Raw genomic sequence first — 26,461 nt, forward strand, 5'->3', positions numbered from 1 at the left:
ATTGTACACTGAACAAAAACAAACGTAACATGCAACCATTTCAAATATTTTACTTAGATTGTATGACGAAAATCAGTTGAATTAAATTCATTAGGCCATAATCTATGGATTTCACATGACTGGGAATATCTGTTGGTCACAGATACCTTAAGAAAAAAAGTAGGGGCGTGTATAAGAACTAGTCAGTATCTGGTGTGACCTCAATTTGCCTCATACAGCACGACACATTTCCACATAGTTGATAAAGTATTGATTGTGGCCTGTGTAAATGTTGTCACAGTGCGAAGTTGCTAGATATTGGTAACTGGAACAGGCTGTCTCAGAGTATTCCAAACATGCTGAATGGGTGACATGTCTGGTGAGTATGCAGGCCATTGAAGAACTGGGACTGCTTCCAGGAATTGTGTACAGAGCCATGCATTATGTTGAGGTGATGGCGGCGGATCAATGGCACGACAATGGGGCTTAGGTTCTCGTCACAGTATCTCTGTGCATTCATATTGTCATTGCTAAAATGCAGTTGTGTTCGTTGTCGTAGCTTAAGTCTGCCCATACCATAACCCCCGCCATTGGGCACTCTGTTCACAACGTTGACGTCAGTAAACCGCTCGCCCACACTACGCCATACGTCTGCCATCTGCCCGGTACAGTTGAAACCAGGATTCATCCATGAAGACCACACTTCTCCAGCGTGCCAGTGGCCATCGAAGGTGAACATTTGCCCACTGAAGTCGGTTACGACGCCGAACCGCAGTCAGGTCAAGACCCTCGTGAGGATGACGAGCATGAAGATGAGTTTTCCTGAGACGGTTTCTGACAGGTTGTGCAAACCCAGTTTCATCAGCTGGTCTCAGACAATCCCGCAGGTGAAGAAGCTAGATGTTGAGGTCATGAGCTGGCGTGGTTACACGTGATCTGTGGTTGAGGCTGGTTAGGCATACTGCCAAATTCTCTGAAACGACATTGGAGGCTGCTTATGGTAGAGTAATAAACATTCATTTTTCTGGCAACAGCTCTAGTTGACATTCCTGCAGTCAGCATGCCAATTGCATGCACCCTCAAAACTTGGGATATTTTGTTGTTACAAACGCACATTCTAGTAGCCTTTTTGTGTCCCCAGCACAAGGTGCACCTGTGTAATGATCATGCTGTTTCATCAGCTTCTTAATGTGCCACACCTGTCAAGTGGAACGATTATCGTGGCAAATGAGACATGCTCACTAACTGGGAAGTAAGCAAATTTGAGCAAAATACGTTTTTTGGGCATATGGAACATTTCTGGGATCTTTTATTTCAGTTTAGTTAACATGGGATGCCAAGTTACACACCAAAATATTTAGCGTCACATTACGGTCATTCGTCCCTTTCACACCAGGGTTGCCAATAATATGGTTGCTGTAAGAGACATAAATGGGGAAAAATTGGACCTGTGAAAAAACGACAATGGGGACCCACTTTCATGAGACGTATTAATTGAATGGTTGCGACCACAGCCATAACGAAAGTTAATTTAAATCGTGTTTTAATGCGTTTTTTCCTCCCTGCTCCATGTATTCAATGTGCAACATGTTTAAATATGGCTGTAAGTGCGGATTTACTTCCGGGCTATTATCAGATCCTTCTCTGTATGTTCCTAGACGGTGGTCAGCTGATTTAGATGAGTGGGAGCAGCATAATTACCTGGTGTGTGTGACCCAGAAATATCTCTGAGAAAAAAAGGTGTGAACCTAGGCGTGAGAGAAGACTCCGGTAAGATGATAATTATATTGAAGATATAATCTCAGCATATTTACAAGTAAAAACGGTATAGCTAGTTTACGTTACCGTTTATACAAGCTAGGCAATAGTTTGCCAATTGTTAGGCTGGCTAGGTTCTGTCTATTTTGCTAGTTAACTAACTACCTTGCTAAGTAGTTTTCCTAGCTCTGCAGCTCAATAGTTGGTTAAATCCCCATCGTATTTTTCCCAAGCCACCAAAGTTAAATCTGAACGCGTAACTAACGTTAGCTAAGGAGAATATCAACAATGTATGAACTTGTCGAGATGGTTAGCTATCTTTTCCGGTCAGGCAGGCAGACATCTTGGGGCAATAAAATAGCAATTAAACCGCTTAGTGATTTCATGCACACCATGTCAGCGAACACCAACAACATTCTCCTTTCGTGGATGGGAAATTAATTTGCTAATCCAGCTACGTGTGTGTCCAGTTAATAAGTAAAGCCATGTTGTGCTGGAATGGGGGAAACTGTCTTGCTTTCTGTTCTACGGTAGTACTGTAACAGTAACAGGAAGTCACACACAGCTAGAATTCCAGGCATGTCTTTCATTTCATAGTATTCATACGCCTCATCATATTATAAACTATAACAAATGAATAATACATTATTTGGCCCACACTTTGCATAATCAGGAAATGTGTCTATTCCTTTTCCCAATACCAGCAACCATCCATATGAACCTGAAACCACTCCCATAGTCATAGCTAGCTACTACTGGAGTTTTGTAACATTGACTAGTTTTAATATTTACCATTATACATCTAACCTACACAGCATGAATCCTACATTAGGATTTGTGTGTGTGTGTACATCACCATAGTGACTGACGTATTCACCACTGTGGGGGAGTAATGGGATACTCTGCTGAAAACACCCTTGATATCTGGGTAATTCAGAATCATCTTTATTCTCCAAATACATGTACCAGGAATTTGACCCGGTGAAATGTAATATCACCCTCTCAATCAGACGGAGTTCGTTTTCACCATGGCCAGTTTGGACTAAGGAACAGCCAAGATGATCGGAGGACTGTTCATTTACAACCACAAAGGGGAGGTCCTTATCTCCCGAGTCTACCGCGATGATATAGGGTAAGTGAAGTGGTAATTGGTTTTGGGGAGTTAAGGAGGTTCTGTTACAATGCCGTCATAAGGGCAGAGGGAGATGGGAAGTGGTGTCCACCTGGTTGGCCTGAAGTAAGTTGGGGAGATGAATCTGTTAGGGGTTCAATTTAACTACGTAGGCATTGAACTTACTACTTAGGTCATGTACTCATTGGGTCATTAGCACAGTGCACCCACCGAACAAAAGAACTGCGCTAATAGCTAGGCTATAGTCAAATAGGGGATAATGGCTCTTGTATCAGGTCTTAGACAATGCAAGATTTCTGCAGTAGCCAATGCATCAACTCTTTTGACTCATCACATACGCTGCTGTTACTGTTTATCTATACTGTTGCCTAGTCACTTTACCCCTACCTATATGTACATACTGTATCTCAATTGCCTCGTACCCATGCACATCGACTTGGTACTGGTACCCCGTGTATTTAAAAAAGTTATCGTTAGTCGTTGTGAATTTATTCCTGGTGTCATTATTTTTCAATCATTTCCATTTTTTTCCCCCTCCGTTGTTGGGAAGGGCCTGTAAGTAAGCATTTCACTGTCAGTTTAGGAAGCATATTTGAACATTTTGATTAGATTTTCTCACCCAGCTATCTAACTCCACCACTACATCTAGGGTTGATCTTGCTTGGCACTGCAAAATAATGCCAAGATTTTCCAGATACAAGATTTGTTGACGCATTCAAGTTGCCTTAGATTAGACTCCACTCTCTCTTAAATTCAACCACTATTGGTGGAAAAAGTAATTAATTTAACTAATTTAGACTGCATTTGGCAGTTTACTACAGTGGTATGGCCTTTTTAAACACCATGTTACTCAATCTGTGTACATGCACAAATGTCTGTGTACATTTTTGTCTCTTTCCTCTCCTTTATATCATCCCTCTTTATCCTTCTGCCATTTTCCTCCATCTTGGCCACTGTAGAAATAGGTAAGCGATGCACCAGCCTATCAAGCATGTCCCCTGACCCATGGCAACCAATCAGTGACTCCCGATGCATGTCCTCTGGCCCACAGCAACTACCTGATGACCCTTTCGTCATGTCACCTGACATATCAGTGACCAAAGAACACAAACTCAATTACTGCCAACAACCAATGCCTCTGAGGTGCATCTACTGTCCTCCCCTTACCCACTAGTATCTCTTCCCTCCTTACTGGACATTGCTTTCTGAAAAAACAGATGGACAGACCCTGTTAAATGATCATATATGGTACAAGTGTCCCTTCAGTCCATACCTCCATCTCTCTCTGTCCACTCTCATGGGGAGAGGCTGGCTAGTGCTGAGTCTGGGTCTGCAGAGTCCCTCATCTGAAATTGGTTCCAGAGATTTGAATTTCTGGGAACTGGTTCCCAGAATCTGTCCTGGTTTCAAATGAATAAAGGTATGATAAACTACTAGGCAGTAGCTTTATGGTCAATGTCAGTTTCACTGTCAAGCTCACAGAAGTTGTGGACCCTGCACCTGGGAATGTATTCCTGAATCTTGAACATCACTGATTGGGACTCTGCAGTCTTGTCTGGACATGCTTTCTCATCTGTAGTAAACCCTTGAGTTATTTATACATCCACACCAGATCTCTAAAGCACTCTAACCTTCCCACTAATCTTCACCCTCTAAGTAAAATATTGCTCTATCAGTGCCAGAATGGTCAAGTCAGTTTGGGAGATTCAGTCATCTTCCCAGTTCTCAGACAAGTGAATATGTGCTGTCCTCAGCAAAGCGTACTATTACGATGTTCGGAGGGTTACTTTTGGGGGGGGGGCAATAGTCTTTTATATTCTACCAGGAACTTGAATGTCAAGTAGGTCTGGAAAAAATTATATGGTAGGTAGTGTAGTTGACAAATGCTTGACAGTTGACTATCCCTCTGAAAGTCCCAGGGAGACAGTTGTAATTTATACACACTACTGATGTGTGTGTACTATTAACCAAGAGCGTATTATGAGTTTGCTTTTGTTGTGATCAACTGCAGATGGAGGTACATCCTCTTCCATTTACTCATAACATGAAAGTACTCCTTCTCTTCCTTGCTCTGTGTTGCCAACAAATGTTCAGGGTAAGTTGCTAGAGGCAGGTTGATTTCTTGCTAAAAGTTGCTAAATGACGTTGTGATGTCATTGCGTGGTAACGTAAAACTGCGTCATTTCGTAGAATTCACAATAATCTTACTCAAATTGACTGGCCATCTCGGCAAAAAAATATGATTTTGACATTTGTTCAGGTACAGACTCCCACTCTTTTCTGTACTTCTGGCTGTACAATTTTGATTGAGACATGTTGATTGATGTTGTCTGTTCAAGATCAAACAGTCGTGACCAACTATATTCATTGGGTTTGGCTCGTCAAACCCGTACTACTGCTGCTGCAGTCAGCCAACAATGATTTGCAATTTGCTGAAATTGCTGCTGCCTGTGTACGAGCTGAGCGCCTGCTGGTGACGTCACTCACAATGCACTTTTGCAGCCAGGCACGTGTGTTGTGACAAAGTCGTTTTTGTGTCATTTAGAGGGAAAATGTGTGCATTTTAGCGTTTGAGTCACTTTTCAAAAGTTGCTAAAAGTTCCAAATACATGTTTAAAAGTAGCAACATTTGTTGCTAGGTGCCGCTTGAAAACAAAGTTGCCAGGGTGGTCTGAAAAGTTGCTAAATCTAGCAACAAAATTGCTAAATTGGCATCACTGCTTGCTCTACCTTTTCTCAGGCGCAACGCGGTGGACGCGTTCCGTGTGAACGTGATCCACGCCCGGCAGCAGGTGCGCTCTCCAGTAACCAACATTGCACGTACCAGCTTCTTCCATGTCAAGCGTTCCAACATCTGGCTGGCAGCGGTTACCAAGCAGAACGTCAACGCCGCCATGGTGTTTGAGTTCCTCTACAAGATGTGCGATGTCATGGCTTCCTACTTTGGCAAGATCAGCGAGGAGAACATCAAGAACAACTTTGTGCTGATCTACGAGCTGCTCGATGGTAACTGCAGCTGACCAAATTTCTCACTCTTATGCCATTTTGATATCTATTTTTCCTGTTTGGTTCCTCTCTTACCCTCTTCATTATTTGATTTCTTTGTTTTGTGCAGAGATCCTGGATTTCGGGTATCCCCAGAACTCTGAGACGGGAGCACTGAAGACCTTCATCACTCAGCAGGGCATCAAGGGCCAGGTGAGGATGACGAGTATCTCCGTGTCACTGCCGTAACGCTCTGCGATGGGCTCTTTAGCAGAACTGTGGGCCATCTGTTTTTTGACTCTCTTCTTTTTCTTTCTCTGGGATTGTGGACACGGCTGGATGCAGCATCAGGTAATGATGAGCCTCATTTGGTTCGGGCTGTTCATTTGTTTGGGACATTAGGCCTGGTTGCAACCATACACTGTTTTTTTTCCACTTGATATCCTGTTGATCTTTCTCTCTCTCCTTTTCCAGACAAAGGAAGAGCAGTCTCAGATCACTAGTCAGGTGACCGGGCAGATTGGCTGGCGTCGCGAGGGCATCAAGTATCGACGCAATGAGCTCTTCTTGGATGTGCTGGAGAGTGTCAACCTGCTCATGTCGCCTCAAGGTGAATGATGGTCATAACGCTTGAACGTTAACGGCCTAAACAGTTGTCCTGTTGAATATGCTAAGAGGGAAAGTAACTAGGGGAGTTGTAGGAGTAATGTTGTTTCCTAGTGATTGACCCTTTCAATTTTACCCCATCCAGGTCAGGTCCTGAGCGCCCACGTGTCCGGCCGTGTGGTAATGAAGAGCTACCTGAGCGGAATGCCAGAGTGCAAATTTGGCATGAACGACAAAATTGTAATTGATAAGGCTGGTAAAGGCGGGGTCACTAATGAGGCAGGAAAGAGGTGAGTAAGAGTGGCTGTTTGGACAGAGCCAGGGTTGGGGGTCGATTCCATTTAGTTTCAGGAAGTATACTGAAATTTCACATTTCATGAGGAGAATTAGAATTTTGCTTTAGTTTCTGAGTTGAAAAGCAATTCACTCCAACCCTGGACGGAGCTTGACATTAAAGGGGTGGGGCTAAATATAAGACTTGTGCTGCAGAATTGGATAAAGAATGGATGTCTTGTATTGATTTTCAACTTGGACATTTCAGACTGATGGGCAATTGTGTTGATTCTGACTTAACCTTCTGTGAACAGTAGAATTAAAAAAATAAATAATCCCCAGACAGTTTACTGCCCTAACTGTCAGTCCCTGGACTAAGACTTAAATTTAGAGCTTTGCTTAAGGCTTACAACTTGTTTTCCTTTCGATGTGTCTCCTCTCTCTCTCTCTCTCTCTCTCTTTCTGTGCTGTACCTCAGTGATTTAGGGGGAGGAGGAAGGTACTGTATTGATGTCTGGCCTTACCTCCATATGTCCCGCTGTCTTGGCTATCGTGCCATTTATGGTGACTGCTTTATTAAGCATTTGAGGAGAATCCAATATTTACTGGAATTACTATATTAATTTGTGCTTTGTGCCAATTGATACAAATCTGACTTGCCTCCTCAAATCTTTAGTGGACTGCCCAATTGGTTGTTTATTTCTTAGTCATTACTGAGTGTTGTTAGTTTACCCGCTTGACCCTTAACCCGGACCCAGTCTTTGACAGTGATGGAAATGGTTAGCGTCCACAGGGTTGCTGTGTTGTGGTAGCCACGGTGTCCCTTTTTTGTGTACGTATTGTGTTTCTGTGGTGTTGTATTAGGATGTGGGGCATGTAGAACAGTGTGTTTAAATGACTGGTTTGGTTTGTTTGGATGTGTCAGTATGACCGGGTGTGTGTGTACGCGGATAGCCGTTCAACTCTCTTCTCCCTCTGCTCCTGTAGTACCAGTGGTAAGCAGTCCATAGCCATCGACGACTGTACGTTCAACCAGTGTGTGCGTCTCAGTAAGTTTGACTCTGAGCGCAGCATCAGCTTCATCCCCCCCGATGGAGAGTATGAGCTCATGAGGTAAGTGTGTCACAGGCTAAACTTCAAACCTATATTGACCCTGTGCATGGGCTCGCATGTTTGTAAGTCCTCTCGCTTTGTCTGTGTGCGTTGTGTCTAATGATTTTGAGCCATCCCCCCTCGCGTGTGTCCGTTTGACATGGTTGTACCCCTGCGTCTAGATACCGAACCACTAAAGACATCATCCTACCTTTCCGAGTCATTCCGCTGGTCCGGGAGGTGGGCCGCACCAAGCTGGAGGTCAAAGTGGTCATCAAGTCCAACTTCAAACCCTCGCTACTGGCCCAGAAAATTGAGGTAGTTATTCAGCCTCGTTTTTATTTTATTTTTTTAGATTGTGGTGTTCTGTCAGTTTGTTTGTTTGAAACTGGTCTTTCATGCGATCTTGGGGTAAATTGTACTCTTTTTGAAGTTGGTATGTTTTGTATCATAACCCTTTGTTTATGCTCGGTCTGTTAATTGCAGTTGTTGTTCTTACAAGTTCACGTTTAGTCTGCTGCATGAGACTTTATCATGTTATGACTTGTTTACCGTTGCTCCAGGTGCGCATTCCCACGCCGCTCAACACCAGCGGTGTCCAGGTGATCTGCATGAAGGGTAAGGCCAAGTACAAGGCCAGCGAGAACGCCATCGTATGGAAGTGAGTTATGTCAACCATCTCTATCACGGTACCCCCTGTAATTTTGAATGGCACTTCTCGATGTTGAATGTTTGTTTCCTGCATGTAGGATTAAGCGCATGGCTGGGATGAAGGAGTCTCAGATCAGTGCTGAAATCGAGCTGCTGCCCACCAACGATAAGAAGAAGTGGGCGCGTCCTCCCATCTCCATGAACTTTGAGGTATGGCTGCAGTCACACACAATGATAATGAGCCTTTCAGCTTACTGTATTAAAATGCAGTTGCATACAACTCCTAACCTGGATATCTTTGTACCCCCTCAGGTTCCATTTGCCCCCTCTGGGCTGAAGGTGCGTTACTTGAAGGTGTTTGAGTCCAAGCTGAACTACAGTGACCATGATGTTGTCAAATGGGTGCGCTACATTGGCCAAAGTGGCATCTACGAGACTCGCTGCTAATGTTAGAGAGCGAACCTGAGGCGAGGTATACCAAGCAATCTCCCTGTCCCTCTTCCTGCCATCTCAATCTCTCCCCTTATCCTTTACTCAATGTTGGGGATGAATAAAAAATGTTTTTATAACGCACAGATATGCCAAACGTTGTCGCATCTCTTTTAGTATAATTTTTAACTGGTGAAAAGACAGTTTGTGGTCATACTCAGGTGCCGGGCTCAAATAATACTTTGAACGGAAAGGTCTGCACACTGTCTATGCTCCCAATTCACTGACAACGTATTGCTCTGAAACAGATCTTCACCAGGTCCGACTGAGTGCTCACATCCCAAAATATACGCAATGTGAAAATCAGTGTTACAGTCCAGTGTGCAGTTTCTATTATAGGGTCTTTGAAGTGACCCCTTGATGTTTTTCTAAATGGCTTTTTGGGTCCATCTTCTTTTAGCTAATTAGTTCCTTTCTCCCCTTTTGAATTGCTCTGATTGCATGTGAGTTTGAGAATTCACTGTGGCGGTTTGTTTTTCGGTGAGTGGGACTCATCCTGACCACAAGTGGCTTAGCTCTGACCTGCCCTTGAGGTTGCATTGCCTTGACTGGCTCCTTGTTTGTAAAATTTGATAATGAAACGAGCACCACCTCTCGTCTTTGTTTTCACTTGACTACTTGGGATTTGTACACGCACTTTCTCTGTTGGGTTGCAATGTACATGAACGTGTGCTAGTGAAGGATTGGTTGTGTTCCAGGCTACATTGTAGTCGTTGCATTGCCTCAAAGGTTATGCCATGTAATGCGCAGTTGGGGATCAGATTGCTATAAACACCTATCTAGCATGTCTGCAATGCAGCCATCAGGGGATCTGATTAAGCTGGCCCGGGGTGGCTGAGTTAGCACCGGGTGCCCCGTTCAAAGTGACGTATGTCGAGTAATGACTTATTTACATTTGAGTCATTGAGCAGACGCTCTTATCCAGAGCGACTTAGTAGTGAATACATGCAGGTTTTTTTTTGTACTGGCACCCCGTGGGAATCGAACCCACAACCCTGGCATTGCAAACACCATGCTCTACCAACTGAGCCACAGGGAAGACTTATGAGAAACCTGTACCCTATGTAAAAATTTAGTTTACTCTTGATATAAGTGCTGCATCTGTCTTCAAGGAAATGTTTGCATACTTTCTGCACCATGCCGCCTTGTTGACAACCTGGCGGCGATTACTGTTCGATTTGAGAAGAAACAGGATTTAGGATTAAAATCATCCATGGATTTGACAAATTCCACAAGGTTATGGTTGAAGTTTTTTTTTAATTCCATTGACATGTTCCCTGGTATCTCATGCCTGCACATTCAGGAGCTAAACAAACTCAACCCAAACAGTAAAATGTTTAAAACAATGTACTTAAAGCCAGGTACATTTTGTATCTGACAGATTGTGAAAGGTTAGTACTGGCTTCTTACATAGACAATTCTTGCTACCAAGAGATATAGCCATGCCCTAATGAGAAGCAGCATTTTAATGGATCATATCATCCCTTATACTGTATAGACAATCCAACATGGTTACAATAATATGCTTAAAATCCCATATTTCAATTATATAGGAAATAAAGCCTGCTTTGCTGCCACAGACTAGCAAGGGTTGGGTCAACAGCCAAAATCTAGTGATCCCAACTACAGGAGGGAGATATAACAGGGATAAAATTGTATTACGTATGTAGTCATTTTTAAAATGAGGTCTCGTTATTGCACACAATTGTTTGGCTTCAGCTAAAACATCCTGAAAACAAGTTCTCTTGAGCCCTACTGAACAGGATCCAGTTCTCTAGTTAAATGCTGGGCGCTTTGACAACCTCTGTCCAAAGACTGACCACCTATTAGTATTATGTGCAAAAAGGTCAAGCTGAGTCCATGGATGGAGGACATTGAGATGCCTACACAAACTAGCAGTTTACACACTCACAGAAGCAAACAAACACTGGGGGGGAATCCTCAAGGGACTGATGGTTACTATATATCATACTCTCAGATCATCTGTGGAGGAATGCAACAGTGCACCAAACACCCCTCAACTTATAGAAGACACAACTGAATTTCCCACTAAACTTATAATATCTGTAAGAAATGCAACATCAGCTGTCAAAAACGAATTGTGCATTAACCTCCCTCTGATGTGGTACAGTACATATGAAATGGACCCCAGTAATTGAAAAAATGATCTGAGGGACAACGGCTATACAGATAATTGGACGGAGGGGCTTGAACGCTGATACTGTCGATGGACTGAGATTAACAAACGCGAGAAATGGGAGCCCTAACCTTCGTCAGACTCGTCATCAAACTCACTGACGGTGTATCCCCGTGCAGCACTGTGGTGGGGTGAGGCAAAGGCCTTGTTTAAGAAGGGCATGCGGAAGACTGGGGAGGGAGAGCGCTCACGGGTGGGACTGCTGCTGGGACTCTGTCTTGGGCTGATGGCCTGCAGCATCCGGCCCCTGCCCTCCTTCAACATGTGCTTCTACAGAGAAAGAGAAGGTGGCGTGTCAGTCAACATTACAAGTTCATTGGTTGTTCTTAGGCTATAGAACAAATAAATCCATGTTAGGCCGTGCATACTGATCTATAGCACGATACAAATCTTCCATGGAAAACCACACTTCACTATATTATTGCCCAGAGCAGAAATTAGGATTGCCACAAAATACACCAGTCTACTTTACACCACACAGAAGTTCTCACCAGTGCTCCCTCGGGGCCGAACATCTGCAGGAAGTTGCCGATGAACTCCCGGGACTTCTCCTCCCACTTCTGGATGAGGTCGATGCTCTTGTTCTCCACCTTCTGCACAAACTCTTTACTCTTCTCCTCCACGTCACGCACCTTCCTCTTCACCTTGTCCACACGCTCCTGCAGGTGGTACTTCTTTTCCTGAAAGACAGGGGCACAGTGTCATACCAGTGCAGTGTCAAATCCAGACCTTGGCGAGCAAGGCTGCACTAAGACTAGTAAAAATGTCTTAGCAGCTTTCATTCTGCTTCTACTGTCCTCTGACAAATAGACCGATGGCTACCTCAACTTTTGAGTCATAACATGATCACCACAACTAATAAGAATGATAGCAACATGAAGTGTTAACGCACATTTATGAAGCTGACGTTGAGCTCTTTTGCGGTGTAGCCGCGTTGCAGGTTGCGTCTCACGTACACGTCGTAGTCGCGGACGATGCGTGTGATGATGTCCGAGGTGGAGATGCCCTCCGTCCGCTGGGTGGGCGCAAACATGCCTGTAGGCACAAGGGGTCAAAAGGGCAAAGGGTGAGGGGTCATCGTGACAGACACAGGGTACCAGGACATTCATTTTGTCATTCCTGCTGGTTGTCATGGTACCCACCCGCCTCCTTGATGTGCTTGTAAACGTCATCCTGGCCTGCTGATGTATATGGGATGTCGTCATGGGCAACAAAGTCGATCTGGTGGGTTATCGGGGTGAATGAGAGACGGATGACATCACACACAAATATACACAGACAAAATATAAACCACAGTTAAAGTGTTGGTCCCATGTTTCATGAGCTAAAATAAAAAGAGCTCAGAAATGTTCCATACGCACTAAAAGCTTCTCAAATTTTGTGCACAAATGTTTACATCCCTGTTAGTGAGCCTTTGCCAAGAAAATCCATCCACCTGACTGGTGTGGCATATGAAGAAGCTGATTAAACATGATCATTACACAGGTGCACCTTGTGCTGGGGACAAAAGGCCACTAAAATGTGCCGTTTTGTCACAATGCCACATACGTCTCAAGTTGAGGGAGCGTGCATCTGGCATGCTGACTGCAGGAATGTCCACCAGAGATGTGGCCGGAGTTGAATGTTAATTTCTCTACCATAACCCACCTCCAATGTTGTTTTAGAGAATTTGGCAGTATGTCCAACCGGCCTCAACTGCAGACCGACCATGTGTAACCACGCCAGCCCAGGACCTCCACATCCAGCTTCTGCACCTGCAGGATAGTCTGAGACGAGCCACCCAGACAGCTGATGAAACTGTGGGTTTGCACAACCAAAGAATTCCTGTACAAACGGTCAGAAACCGTCTCAGAGAAGCTCATCTGCGTGCTCGTTGTCCTCACCAAGGTCTTGACCTGACTGTAGTTTGGTGTCGAAACCGACTTCAGTGGGCAAATGCTCACCTTCAATGGCCACTGGCACGTTGGAGAAGTGTGCTCTTCACGGATGAATCCTGGTTTCAATTGTACCTGGCAGACAGTGTGTATGGTGTTGTGTGGGTGAGTTGTGGTGGGGTTGTGTGGTGGTGGGGTTATGGTACGTGCAGGTATAAGCTGCGGACAATGAACACAATTGCATTTCATCGATGGCAATTTGAATGCACAGAGATACCGTGACGAGATCCTGAGGCCCATTGCCGTGCCATTCATCCACCACCATCACCTCATGTTTCAGCATGATAATGCACGGCCCCATGTCGCAAGGAGCTGTACACAATTCCTGGAAGCTGAAAATGTCCCAGTTCTTCCTCGGCCTGCATACTCAAGACATGTCACCCATTGCGCATGTTTGGGATGCTCTGGATCGACGTGTACGACAGCATGTTCCTGTTACCACCAATATCCAGCAGGCCACAATCAACATTGCAGGCCACGACAACATTCCACAATCACCAGCCTGATCTCCTATGCATAGAGTTGATGTCGCGCTGCACGAGGCAAATGGTGGCCACACCAGACACTGACTGGTTTTCTGATCCACGCCCCTACCTTTTATGTATCTGTGACAAACAGATACATAATCTGTATTTCCAGTCATGTGAAATCCATAGATAAATTCCTTAGGCCCCATTTCATTTGAACTTATATGAACTGTAACTCAGTAAAATCATTGAAATTGTTGCATAATATATTTTTGGTCAGTGTACATACTCTCAGACCAATCAGCATGTCATTGCTTTCCACCCCCCCCATCTCTCTAACTTTATTTCCCCCTCTCGTGCTCACTCACTCGGTGCTTGGCGAGGAATTCAGGCGTAAGCGTCCAGGGCGCGTTCCTGACGACCTCGTCCACGTAGCGGCAGTGGCTGACTGCATCGTAGCGCTCGTCCTCGTTCATCACTGTGAAACCCTTGAACTTGTGCGTCAGGTCGTCACTACACACTGAGACGGGATGAAGAGAAGCACGGAGGTTCAGGGAAATCAAATACACAATTACTCCTAGTACTTAATTAAGCACCATCTATGTAAAGTTAACATGTCACTGTCTGTCCATTTGGTTAAGAGGAAAGGTTGACATGCACACAGCCAGAGTGAGACACTCACCGCCCACGATGAGGTATGTGTTGGGGAAGAGGCCCTTGGCCTGCATGAGGGCCCGGGCGTGGCCTGAGTGGAAGACATCAAAGATTCCATCTGCATAGACCCGCACTGGCCTATGAACTGTGGGAGAAAGGAGGGATGTTAGTGCAACATTCTATACCCCTCAAACTCAACTTGAGTCTGGACCTTGAAGCCATTTTTTCATTGTTCCCCTGTAATCAGGGACTGATTTAGACCTGGGAGACCAGGTGTGTGCAATTAATTATCAAGCAGAACAGACAGTGGAGGAAAAAGTACCTTAATAGAAAATGACTCAAGTAGAGGTGAAAGTCACCCAGTGTAATCCTACTTGAGTAAAAGTCAAAGTATTTGATTTTAAATATACTTGTATCAAAATTAAATGTCATTGCTCAAATATACTTAAGTATCAAAAGTAAAAGTACACTTTTTCTAATTCCTTACATAAGCAAACCAAATGGCACCATTTTTATTTTATTTTTTATTTATTTACGGATAGCCAGGAGCACGCTCCAAGACTCAAGACATAATTTACAAACGAAGCATGTGTTTTGTGAGTCCGCCAGATCAGAGGCAGTAGGGATGACCAGGGATGTTCTCTCGATAAGTGTGTTAATTTGAATATTTTCCTGTCCTGCTAAGCATTCAAAATGTAACAAGTACTTTTGGGTGTCAGGGAAAATGTATGGAGTAAAAAGTACATCATTTTCTTTAGGAATGTAGTGAAGTGAAAGTAGTCAAAAATATAAAATAGTAAAGTACAGATTCCCCAAAAAACGACTTAAAAGTACTACTTGAATACTTTACACCACTGAGAACAGGAAACCAGCAGGCTCCCAACCTCGTGGGGTAAGAGTTGAATACCCCTGTTCTATACATTTTCGGGACGGTACAGTTGGGGTGAGAGTGAATATAAGACCGCGAGTGTGTGCGCGCGACTCACATGGAGTTCCCCTCTTGGCTTCCTCCATGCTGACTCGCAGGTATGGAGTGTTCTCAGCCGACTCCAGCTCATCAGCAAAGGAGGCAGGATCTTTTAAACCCTAGTGTAGGAACACACATTACAATGAGGTTTTCCTTCATACGAATCATATGACTCACTTGCCTCTCTTACCCAACACATCGCAACTCCCCATAAACAAAGTCTGCACACATACACACATCCCACAAAGCCTCTTCCTCACTCACCACGGTGGATCTTGGGACTTTCCCTGGCCGCTCTACCTCCTCAGCTTCTCCCTTGGATCCATCTCTCCTCCTCTTCCTGGACAGGCTTGACCGGCTTGAGCTGTGGGCCTCCATCCAAGGGCTGAAAGGGCAAAAGTCACATGTTCACACACCAACCACCATCTTGCTTAGAGAGCAAAAGTAATCACATGCAGTTTTGATACAACACATTCTGTTTGAGAGTCTACATGGAAGAACAACATTAACCAGTACCAGGATGTGCAAATAAGTCATCTTGACTCTACTGAAGGTCACATAGGGTTATTTCTTACGAATGATGAGATAGAATTGTCTCTGCAGCGAGTCTAGATCGAATTACTTTGGTGAATTCCATTCAATTATTTGCCACAGGGCAGCGTCCATCCACGAACACGACCCGGAGGCAGGCAGGTCAGGTGGTGGGTTTCTGCGTCTGACGCGTCGAATGGTACCGTTACCTAATAACCTGTGCATGTTCTCGGTGAACACATTCACTTGGATTTAAAATCACCCAAACTTTCAAATCGACACTTGCCTCTGTTCTGGTTTAATGCTCGGATTTATGTTTAAATAAGAAATGCCTTTTAAGGAAATAACTTTGCCCCGCCTCATTCCGGAAATTCCTTCGCAATAACATTGAGGGCTAAAAAAATAAAAAATAAAGAGTTTGACAGTCGGCTAATACTCTTTAGTCAAAAAGTACTACTGGATTAGGTAGCTGGTGTGAATGTATTAGGCTATATACCTTTGTGGCTCGACCTTTCTTTGATAACTGGCACAGTTCAACAGTGTTTCAGAGATTTACATTTGCATGTCATGTCTGAAATTAGTAGCTATTTGATCAAGGGCGATATTCTGGCAATTCCATGGTACCGGAACTACGCTTTCACTCCGATTTTTCACTTTGAGATGCATGCCAAACAAAAACCATTGATTTCGAAGCTTAACAAATCATAAAACTGTATTAACAAGGACTGCTTCGAACGATTTACACAGAATATTTCACAAAAACATATTTACTGGAAGAACTGTGCAGATGCAAAATTTGGTAAAACAATTCGGGTAAAATATCCCGCGAAAAAAATCTGGAACCACGTTTTCCAAATATCTGCTCCAAATGATGATTCAAAGTTGTCTGCAGAAAAAAAAATGGGGTGTCAGCTATGACATGACAAATATTTTGTAAATTGAAATGGATTTACATCTGGTAACGGAATTCCATCATTTGTCCCTAATCTGTACTATACAGAAATGCATTATTATGGATATGACTATCACTATCCTACATAGCTACACAAAAGGTAAAAATATGCAATATCCTTATTTTGCATATTTGGGTATTATTCTACACACTGGCTATCATTGTAATGAGCTCCGCCTCCAAACAAGATCACATTTGGTTGGTACCGACCAGACCAAATCTGAACCAATCATAGATGTCTATGTATCACAAGTTTGGACATCACAGCATAGCTCAGTATACATTAGGGCACAGAATACAGCTCAGTAGAGTAGGAGTACAGTAAATATGTTCAGCATAGTAGATACAGTATGTTCAGTACAGTATACTCTTCCCGATATACTGTACTCTATTTTTTTTTACTGTTATATACCGTACTGTCCAAACTTGTGAAACACGTCTATGATCGGTTCAGATTTGACCCGGTCAGGGCGGACTGAGCAAATTTCAGCTACTTTTCAACTTCCATGGAGGTCCGGTGTCGATCGGTGCTCAGTGGGTGAGGATGATTGTTACAGTAAATGGAAAGAGGGTAGGTGTCATGGTAGATGTCAGTAAGAGCCCGGGAGAAGTGACATTAACTGAACTAGAGAGAGAGAGAGAGAGAGAGAGAGAGTCCAGACTGTTCAGGTTTGCTTCGATCACCAGACGACATTCAGAGGAAGAGAAAAGGAAAAACAGTTGTGAGCTGAACATAACAGTATGCCAGTGGAAGAGAGGACAGTAGAAGGTGAACCAACTGTGGTTGTGACTATCATTTCCCATAGTAGACAATTAAATTGCAGTAATTCCGTTACTAATTAATAAACAAACTTGACATCAGTAAAAACACAAACTAATTGCAAGGTCTACCTTTACTTGTTACTTTATGAACTTTCATTATCCTTCCTCATGAGGGAGAGAAATTATAAAATATCTTAAAGATACAGTGTGGGTTTTTTAGTAACAAAATTACAAGGCAAAGTTTCTTAAACTTACAGAAAGCAAATAATTTCTCAAACAAAATGTGATGATATTAGTGGGCAGGGGTCTTTACTTCAACATGATTGTGTTTTGATGCATTTCTAGTATCGCGTAAGACTTTTTCTGGTAGATGTTTTCTAAGACCCCTTTTCAATCTGTTATACCAGGAATCAAAGCCCTGGCTTATTGAACAATGTATATAATATGCCTTAATTAAAGAGACTCATCTTTCATTTGACACCCAATTTGACATGCTCTTATGAAGTTCACATGCTCATGGATCCTTTTAGATTGAAATCCCCAGATGCAGTTTGCAAAAGTCATAGGCTATTTGTAATGTTAGCTGGTGCCAAGCTGCAATGGCTTAAACACAATGTTCCCATAACTCTACCCGTGTGTGTCTTCCACAGATTCAGTTACTTTGGACTACTAGTATTATTCTATTCCAGTCCACAGACCATTATCTTCTAGCAAAGTGTGTGTGTCACTCTCTGTACGTGTAACTGCCAAAATAAAGGAAACGTTTGAGTATATTGAAAGCAGGTGCTTCATGTATAAAATGTATAAAAATGCCCAGTTGCCCATTGTTTTTGTTACCATGACTAGAAGAAGAGATCTCAGTGACTTTAAGGGGAGGGTTAATGTGTGTGTCTGTCACCAGATCTCAATTGAACACTCGTGGGAGATTCTGGAGCAGTGCCGGAGGCAGCGTGTCGCACCACCATCAACAAAACACCAAATTGTGTAATTTCTCATGGAAGAATGGTGTTGCATCCCTCCAATGGAGTTACAGGCACTTGTAAACTATATTAGTGGTCACCAACCTTTTCTGAGTCAAGATCACTTTGAGTCAAAATGCATGCCGAGATCTACCGCTCTGATTTTTTTATTAACATGACTTATAAAATGTAAGCCTATGCAACATTAACCTATTAAAAACAGTACTGTAGCAATGAGGTTTGTGCAGTAAGCTATAGGCCCAATACATTATCACCGCATACTTGCTTTACTTGAATTGACCTGCCAATGCATTGTTGTTCGGGACATTTAAAAATATATATATATATATATTTCACATTTTGGAGGTAGGCTATATGACCACACCGGTAATAGATCCATTGTTGTATTACTTGTCAGGCACAGCTGAGTGAGCATACATTTCAATAATTTGCTTTTTATTTTACTGGGCTGATGGTGCCTGCATCTGATGTTCAGTCTCAGTGGAGAGAGAGAGAGAGCAGCAGACTGAGGGTCCGTCTCTCAACATCCCGCCACTCTCCCTTTTCTCCACTGACACTGACCAAAAAGGGACACCGTCTTCCAGATGATGGCGAAACTTGAGTCGCACCGCATTATTTCTGCCTCATACACAAATTCATGTTGTTACTCCTATGAACAGAGAAAGTGAAATATTCCTCAATATAAAAAGAGACCCAAGACGCTAATAATAACAATGCAAGCCTATCAATACACGTTCCTACTCATTCATTACTGCTGCAGTGCTTGTTGTAGCGCTGAGTGGAAATAGGAAGAACTCACATTATAAAAGTGGGGTTATAAAAGTGTTGAATACAAAGTGTTGACAAGTGCTGAGTAAGAACTTAAACATGAACTCACTCATAAAAGCAGCAGCTCTTTGCTGTATTCGTTGACAGTCTCTCTCTCGCTCTAGTCATGGTTTTAAACGTTTTGAAATCTCACAGTATCCATTTTGCCGTAGCTTTCTTTTATGCCTGCTACGTTACTGCAGACTCCGTCATCTGAGAAATCTGATTGGCCAGCGGTAGCATAGTGCACTTGATTTCCTCTCCAGGACCACCGGGAAGGCAGAGTTTGTACCTTCAGACATGAAATGGCAACAGCTTGCCTACCCGGCACGCAGGGCAGCTGAATTGGCTGCACCTACCACCAACAGCCTGAGACTAATAAAACAAAAATAGAAACGCAAGGCTTCATCGTTGGGTTTTTTACAGAAATGTTTGGCGATCGACTAGAAATACCTTGGAGATCGACAAGTCGGTGACCACTGCTCTATACCAAGGCACATTGAAGCCGTTCTGGTGGCTTAACACCCTATTATTAAGGAACTGTTAGTGTTCCCTTTATTTTGGCAGTTACCTTCATCTGTCTCACACACTTTGCTAGAAGATGGTCTCTGGTCTATAGACTGGAAAAGAATGCTTGTAAGTCACTAACTGATCCCATGGAAGGCACACCGATCTACACCAATTGATTGTCAGTGGTACAAGAGAGAAAGGTGGCTAGGGGTTTTCACACGAAGCTTTAGTTTCGCTGATAGTGACCTCATAGGGCAGCTGTACAGTCTTAGCAAACAGTCGTTCATCTCTTAGTTTGCCATGAGTCACCATGCAGACAGATTCCTTCTCTGACTCAGATTTGACAAGCCAACAAAGTATGCAGTTAAGTAACCAGCTGTACCTGACAAGTACAACCCTCTGGAAACTAAATCAGTGGGCTGATTCGATTATGCTGAGGCGCGGGGCACTGCTCTATTGCCCGTAACGTGAACGGGCAAAAGAGGGAGTGCGGGCCCAACCGTCATGGTGCTTTCAAGACAACTGGGAAATCAAGAGAAAAAAACGGCGAATCATGACGTCAGTGATCTTCAGGACGGAAATCTGTTCTAAAAAGTAGGCCCGAGTTCCCGACTAGGAATTACGCGTTGGATGACAGTTTAAACGAATTTTCCCAGTCTGAGTTTTTTCCCCCGAGTTCCCAGTTGTCTTGAACGCACTAAAATCGGAGATTTCCAAGTTCCCAGTTATTTTGAACGCGGCATCATACACAGATAACTAAAAAGACATTCACGTACTTACCGTTCTATGCTTGGGATTTGCCGTGTAGAAGTAGCTAACGTTACTGCTGAAAGCTATCTAGCTCATAGACAGTGTGCTAGGGAAATCTTTTATAGCTAACTAACGTTACTGTCAAGTTGGTTTGCTCTCTGTTGCTTGCTAACTGTTGGTTAATAACGTAAAATTCACTAACTAGCTAGCTAGAACAGTGCACCCAACACTCAGGTAATGTTAGTCCAATGTCTCGAACTGTGCCACCAGCTCGATAGGAAGAGGACGCGCATTGGTTAGGGAGTAGACTAATAGATGGATTATCAACAGAGTATTTCTAGCTAACTAATGCAGTCCTCTGAATGACAGATTACTCCACAGGAACTACAACAACCGGGACACGTCTCCAGGAAATTACGTAATAATTAAAGGGTGCCTGACATTTCCGGTAAAATCACCTCAGTCAGAGAGGAAGATGCGAAACGAGATGTTACTCTCGCCAAAACCTGGCAAAAATAAGCCCAATGACTACATGGGCTTTTTTTGGACCTAAACTTGTCGCCTGCCTTCCCGCCCAAGTATAGGTAGCTGCGTCCCAGAATGGTCTCAGATTAGTGGGTGTGTCAAAAACTCCTTTCCATGCACCCATACCAAAGATTTTTACAACTAAACTAATATTTATTTATTTACTTCAGTTAATTTGAGTAAATACTTTAACACTTTTCTTTCTTAAAACTGCATTGTTGGTTAACGGCTTGTAAGTTAGCGTTTCACTGTAACCTGTTGTATTCGGCGTATGTGACAAATACAATTTGAGTTGCTAGACCACAGCCGGTCATTTCAAATTGGAACATATTAGTCATAGTGGGTAGAGCCAAGCACGAGCTAGCGAGATCCGATTGGCGCGTTCTAGCCAACATTTGCATATTTCCGTCAGTTAACGCCTACTCTGTGAAGTGCGCGTGTGCAATAACTCAATTTGCCTTTACACTCTTTCTAAACAACGCACTTTTTTAACACTTTGGCATAGGGGAAATTATACAAAACCTCAGTCCCTCTGTTCGTAACAGATACTAGTTTTGGGAACAGAAAACTGTATTGAGTTCATGTTTCATCGATGAGACAATTTAGCAGAATGTCGGCCAAAATTCATCTCGTTCCATCTTCTCCCACTGCCGGCCACTGGTCTTCCTCTGACTAACACATTTGATAGTGAGTGGAAACGCCAAGCGGATGCTTCACATTTATACATCCGGTGAAATATCTCTCATTGTTCTATCTGTGCCCATACTCCGTTCGCCATATCGGGACCACTGAGGTATAGCTTGGGACGCAAAACTCCCTTCTCTTTCTGTCATTGGGACGACTCGCAATGTTAGGGCGGAGACATCAGCGTCTCGTCATTATATACAGATTTATGTTTCATGTTTTGCATGGCCCAGTTAGGTGAAGATTTCGCTTAATGACCAATATAATGGTCTAAAATACCAAACTCCACTCACCCGGGACAACAGGCCATGAAAAACGAACTCTCCCTCAGCGGCGTAGAAAACGGACCACAATGTAGCAACCAATGATTTATATGTACACACTAGACCTGGCACTCCCCCACCATTTAAAACAATATTTTGAAAGCTATAGAAATGCATTTATTAATGTACAGACACCTTAATGCATATTTTAAAGTTATATTATGTGAGCTAAACAAAAAATATATATAAAACCGTTATCTTAATGTATAGTTTTTATAGATTACTAATGTTATGGTCCCCACTACGACCAATAAATAGTTTAATATATTTAATTGTGGCTTTTAAACATTTAATTGATGTAAGAATTCCATTAATTCCTTTGGAGGACTGCTCCTACTGGAGAGTGCCAATATGGCCAATACATAGCATTAACAATCCAGGGTTTATACACATCATTAGCGGCAACGAACTGGCAGTGGATGAGGCTAAATAGTTTATTCTCTACTCAGGCAAATACATTTTCAGGACACTACACTAGCTAGTATACTACACACATGCAAATATGTGAGTTTTTATTCTGGGTGATAAGTATAACACATAAGAAATGCACACAAAATAATGTACCAATTATCATCTTTTATTCATTTCTCTCATACATTGCCAGCATATTTTATGCAGTCAAACAACCAGGTGGTCATTTACATCCAACCCTTAATCTTTACTTCTAAAACACTGGTTTAGCAAAGATAATTCAATTTTATCCAGTAAGCGTGAGCCTTGAACCATTTCCGTCAACTTGAGGACAGGACAATGTCAGATCAACTATCTAAGTATGAAGATGACCTCATCTTACTTTTGCTGATCCATATTCAACTAACTGTGGACCAGATGACAATACCAAAGCCTCAAGAAAAGGCAGGGCAAATCAATAGACAAAATTGAGATAAAGTAGATGAGGACTAGACCGCAATCTGAAGATGCAAAAAAATAGGACTGCTTATTATCATTACGTACCACTAGTTTCTACTATTGAGTTCTCTTGCCATGAGAATTATATCCGGCTTCATATCTTGTGCTTAGACTTGTGTTGCTGAACTTCTTCCCAGTCCAACCAAGGCATTTGGTCGTACTACCAAAACTGAACATTTTCAAAGCAAACGTAACCGTTCTTTCAATATACTAAATTAAAGTGGAAATTGAATAGTTCATATTACACAAAAATTATAACGAAGTGGTGGCAAATAAGACTTCCAAAAAGGACAACCGAAAACAGAAATAAAGCTCATGATTCCACAAGATGGCCAACTTGCCTGAGATTGACAGAACACATTACCTTATTATTTCAGAAAACCCACTACTGGAATGCAGCTTATGGCTTTTTTGTGCTGTAAAGTGTTCACCTTTATCATTTAAGGCACAAGGAAGGAATGACTTGATAGAGCTTGCCAAAAGTAACCAGCAAGACAAATAATATAGAAAAGGCCAAATAAAATAAGACAAATTAAGAACAAAAAGTCACAAAAAGTGCAAGATAGTGGCTCATCCTCCTTGGCCTAGCTTTGTGCAGCTTAAGAAGACTGAGAATGTTGAGTGAAGGATAATGGGATGTCATAGAGCAGAGACAGAGGTGTTTCTTGGTTGGCCAGATACTGAGTGGAATGGATGGGTTGGACATGTCATCCTACATGCCCATCCGAATGCTCTGAATGATCTGGAAGATAGCTGTGGAGAGAAATTCAAATGTTAAGAAAATAAATCACTGGAGTTCATGGACAAAGAAACTTGGCGAGTCAAATAATCACTTGAATGACACTGGAAAACCCTGACCTGGAAAAAAAGCGTTTTCATCGGTAATTAAAACCTATTACAGCAGTCGTCATTGAAGCTCAGAACACAGCTGGGAACTGACCAGAATGTTCCACCGGAATGATCTACTTTACCCATTTTCTTCTAACTCGCCAGTGTGACTATATTCCTCCTTTCCTGCAAGGTATTCATTTTGATTTCCAAGGTGACTAATGTAACTGCTCAATTATGTTCTGATGGAATCTCTGAAAGTGTTGCCAAACCCACTGACTACTAAAAGCTTGGATTGGGACAAACAGTGGGAGGTAGTAAAGCAAAATGTCAAACCAGACCACACAGAAACAGTACAAACAGATTATCTGACCCTGGATAAAGAAGAAACAGTCTCCAACAGTTAGCTGGCGGAGGTCCTAGAACACTTATCAAAACTTGTGTCCTTCCCCAATATTAGCTGAGGTGGGCAACAAGCACGTTGATATTGCCTGTTAAAGGCAAACAGTGACAAAAAGGTGTGTAAAAAGGCTGACAAAACCCTAAGGCTGTTATAAGAGACTAACAAACCCCTCAATGGACCACTGCTTGGTTTAAATACTGCAAAAACTAAATACTACGATAAAGTTATGAAATCTGTTTTTAGACTCAGGTTTCGCCATCAGCTCGAAGATGGCGTCACCTTTTTGGTCAGTCTTACTCTTAGCGGAGGGGGCAGAGCTGAGGGTGGTCCGACAGTGAGAAGCGGGCCCTCTGATGGTCTCCCTCCGCTGAGACTGACCATCAGATGCTGGCACAATCAGTCCAGTAAAATAAAGAAGGCACATTATTTCAATTTATGCACACTCAGCTGTACCTCACAAGTAATACAACAAATTATGATCCTGTACCTCATGTTGAAATACAATTTTTAAAATGGTTTGAGAAGAACAATTCAAGCATAGCCAATAATGTATTGGGCATATAGCCTCCAACAACCTCATTGCTACATAACTGTTTTTAATAGGTTAATGTTGCATAGGCTTATGTTTTTTAAGTCATGTTTAAAAAAAATTAAAAAAGAAATAAATAAATGAGTGGTAGATCTCTGCCTTCATTTTGACTCAGGAAGTGATCTAATCTCATAAAGGTTTGGGGACTACAAGGATCAGATAGGTAAGCAATAGGGTTTCATCTGGCCTTATGACAAGCTCAGTAAAATGTTGGATACACCCATCCAATCCTTTCAGATCAACAAATGTGTCTAGGACATGGGATGGGCAAATGGCGGCCCACGGTGCAATTTCAAAATTTGGTTGTGCATCAGCAGTTTCTCTCTTGTTAAGTCAGTCACTGATAAGTCAGTCAATTAGCCCATGTCAGCTCCATTTTTTTTTTTTTAGATTGCCAAGTTAGTTGAGCCAGCTATCTATACTTGTTATCATGGTCGAATTACCGGCAGGTCCTCATTGATTTTGTTATGTCAGTCTCACTCAGATATCATATTAAAAACTGAAAACATCTCTCCACCCTATGGCAAAATGTGTAGAATTGCAGCATAGATTATTTAAAACTTCAACATTTTCTCTACACCCCAAATTCCTCTCCGCTGTCAAGAGGGGGGAGCCACTAAAATGTTTTGCTTGAAATGTGGGACAGGGGGAGAATATGGGGATCAATTTCAGAGCTGGTCATTGTCACTGGCAAATTAGTAAAAGTCAGCACAACTCACCTGATCCACACACAACAAAGATGAAGAGCGCCAACAGCCAGGGTCCCACGGCTACCTTATCATCCTGAGGGTTTCTCTGTGGAACCAAATACAGTACACGTCATGCTATCATGTCAAAAGTAATCATTACAAAAAAGTTTTGAAACTGCATCAAAACCGCAGTAACTGCAGTCGACTGTGGTATTTTGGACGTAGTAACTGCAGTTATACTGCACTGTAACTGCTGTTACACTACAAAATTACTGTATTAAAAAAATATATTTGCAGCATACTGCTGTTAAACTGGAATTTGACTGCAATCAGAGTGCAGTCATTCTACTGTATCATATTGGTCAAACATGTATACCTCTAAAAGCCGTAATCAGAAACATACAGCGGTTTAAATAAAAATGTAACTCAACTTGGCATGATGTAAAATGTACTTTCATGGATACTATTAACGTTACAGCTGACCAAAGATTGACGGCATGAGCTGTTGGCACCTGGGCTAGAAACATTGATATATGTGAATATAAAAATAAAAAGCTAGCAAACAATCAGACAATTAAGCGTTTGCCTTTGACTAACTTACGTAGCGTTAACATATTCCTTAACTCGTTCGCAAACCGAAATAAAAATAGTTTAAAAAAAATGTTACCGTGGATTTGGATACGTTGCCTCTTTGCGTGATATTCTTGCTGTGTTTTTCGTTGGCCATACGAATCCTCTGTTTGGCGACCATCTTCCAAATAAGTAGGTTATTAATTATTTTTTACAAAAAGTCAGGAATGTGAGTGATATGGTTAATATGTCTCACTTATGTACTACTGGCTCTTGTCTACAGTAGCCACTTTTTCAAAAGGAAGAATAATAGCAGTGCAAATGTCTACGTATACAAATCTTAACCCCGCCCACACAGGAAGACCACATTTCGAACTTGCAATGTTTATTTGGTATATCTTTCCGCCGCCCACTGTGTGGCAATATAGTTCTTCCCACTTCGATCATTCCACAGTAGCATTTACA

General features: G+C 42.5%; 3 protein-coding genes across 11 annotated transcripts; 1 reads left to right on the forward strand and 2 right to left on the reverse strand.

The window, feature by feature from the left end:
• The first annotated feature begins 248 nt into the window (after positions 1-248).
• On the forward strand, positions 249-9,049 carry LOC106568931 (AP-2 complex subunit mu-A). Of its 4 annotated transcripts, none has more exons than XM_014139771.2 (13): positions 249-358; positions 2,748-2,869; positions 5,610-5,875; positions 5,985-6,067; positions 6,200-6,205; positions 6,329-6,464; positions 6,606-6,750; positions 7,212-7,232; positions 7,721-7,846; positions 8,008-8,143; positions 8,389-8,486; positions 8,575-8,686; positions 8,789-9,049. In XM_014139771.2, the coding sequence occupies exons 2-13, from the start codon at positions 2,796-2,798 to the stop codon at positions 8,921-8,923; spliced, it is 1,338 nt and encodes a 445-aa protein (XP_013995246.1). In that variant the 5' UTR covers positions 249-358; positions 2,748-2,795; the 3' UTR covers positions 8,924-9,049. The 4 variants fall into 4 exon arrangements, with proteins under 4 accessions (XP_013995246.1, XP_013995244.1, XP_013995247.1 ...); XM_014139769.2 differs by lacking the exon at positions 249-358 and adding an exon at positions 1,612-1,749; XM_014139770.2 differs by lacking the exon at positions 249-358 and adding an exon at positions 1,619-1,749 and having other exon boundaries at positions 2,707-2,869.
• Positions 9,050-10,202: 1,153 nt separating this feature from the next.
• On the reverse strand, positions 10,203-21,542 carry LOC106568933 (choline-phosphate cytidylyltransferase A). 6 transcript variants are annotated; one of them, XM_045693934.1, is made up of 9 exons: positions 21,524-21,542; positions 15,449-15,569; positions 15,204-15,303; positions 14,246-14,362; positions 13,932-14,083; positions 12,305-12,383; positions 12,055-12,197; positions 11,654-11,842; positions 10,203-11,432 (listed from the first exon to the last, which is right to left on the reverse strand). In XM_045693934.1, the coding sequence occupies exons 2-9, from the start codon at positions 15,560-15,562 to the stop codon at positions 11,229-11,231; spliced, it is 1,098 nt and encodes a 365-aa protein (XP_045549890.1). In that variant the 5' UTR covers positions 15,563-15,569; positions 21,524-21,542; the 3' UTR covers positions 10,203-11,228. The 6 variants fall into 6 exon arrangements, with proteins under 6 accessions (XP_045549890.1, XP_013995251.2, XP_013995252.2 ...); XM_014139776.2 differs by lacking the exon at positions 21,524-21,542 and adding an exon at positions 20,507-20,978; XM_014139777.2 differs by lacking the exon at positions 21,524-21,542 and adding an exon at positions 16,212-16,763.
• Positions 21,543-22,564: 1,022 nt separating this feature from the next.
• Positions 22,565-26,371, reverse strand: LOC106568929 (stress-associated endoplasmic reticulum protein 1). Its single transcript, XM_014139766.2, has 3 exons — positions 26,094-26,371; positions 25,457-25,532; positions 22,565-23,670 (listed from the first exon to the last, which is right to left on the reverse strand). Exons 1-3 carry the CDS (start codon positions 26,175-26,177, stop codon positions 23,630-23,632), a joined length of 201 nt encoding a protein of 66 aa, XP_013995241.1. The 5' UTR covers positions 26,178-26,371; the 3' UTR covers positions 22,565-23,629.
• Between the last annotated feature and the right edge of the window lie 90 nt (positions 26,372-26,461).

The sequence above is a fragment of the Salmo salar genome, chromosome ssa14, assembly GCF_905237065.1.
Source record: "Salmo salar chromosome ssa14, Ssal_v3.1, whole genome shotgun sequence".
Classification (NCBI taxonomy): Eukaryota; Metazoa; Chordata; class Actinopteri; order Salmoniformes; family Salmonidae; genus Salmo; species Salmo salar.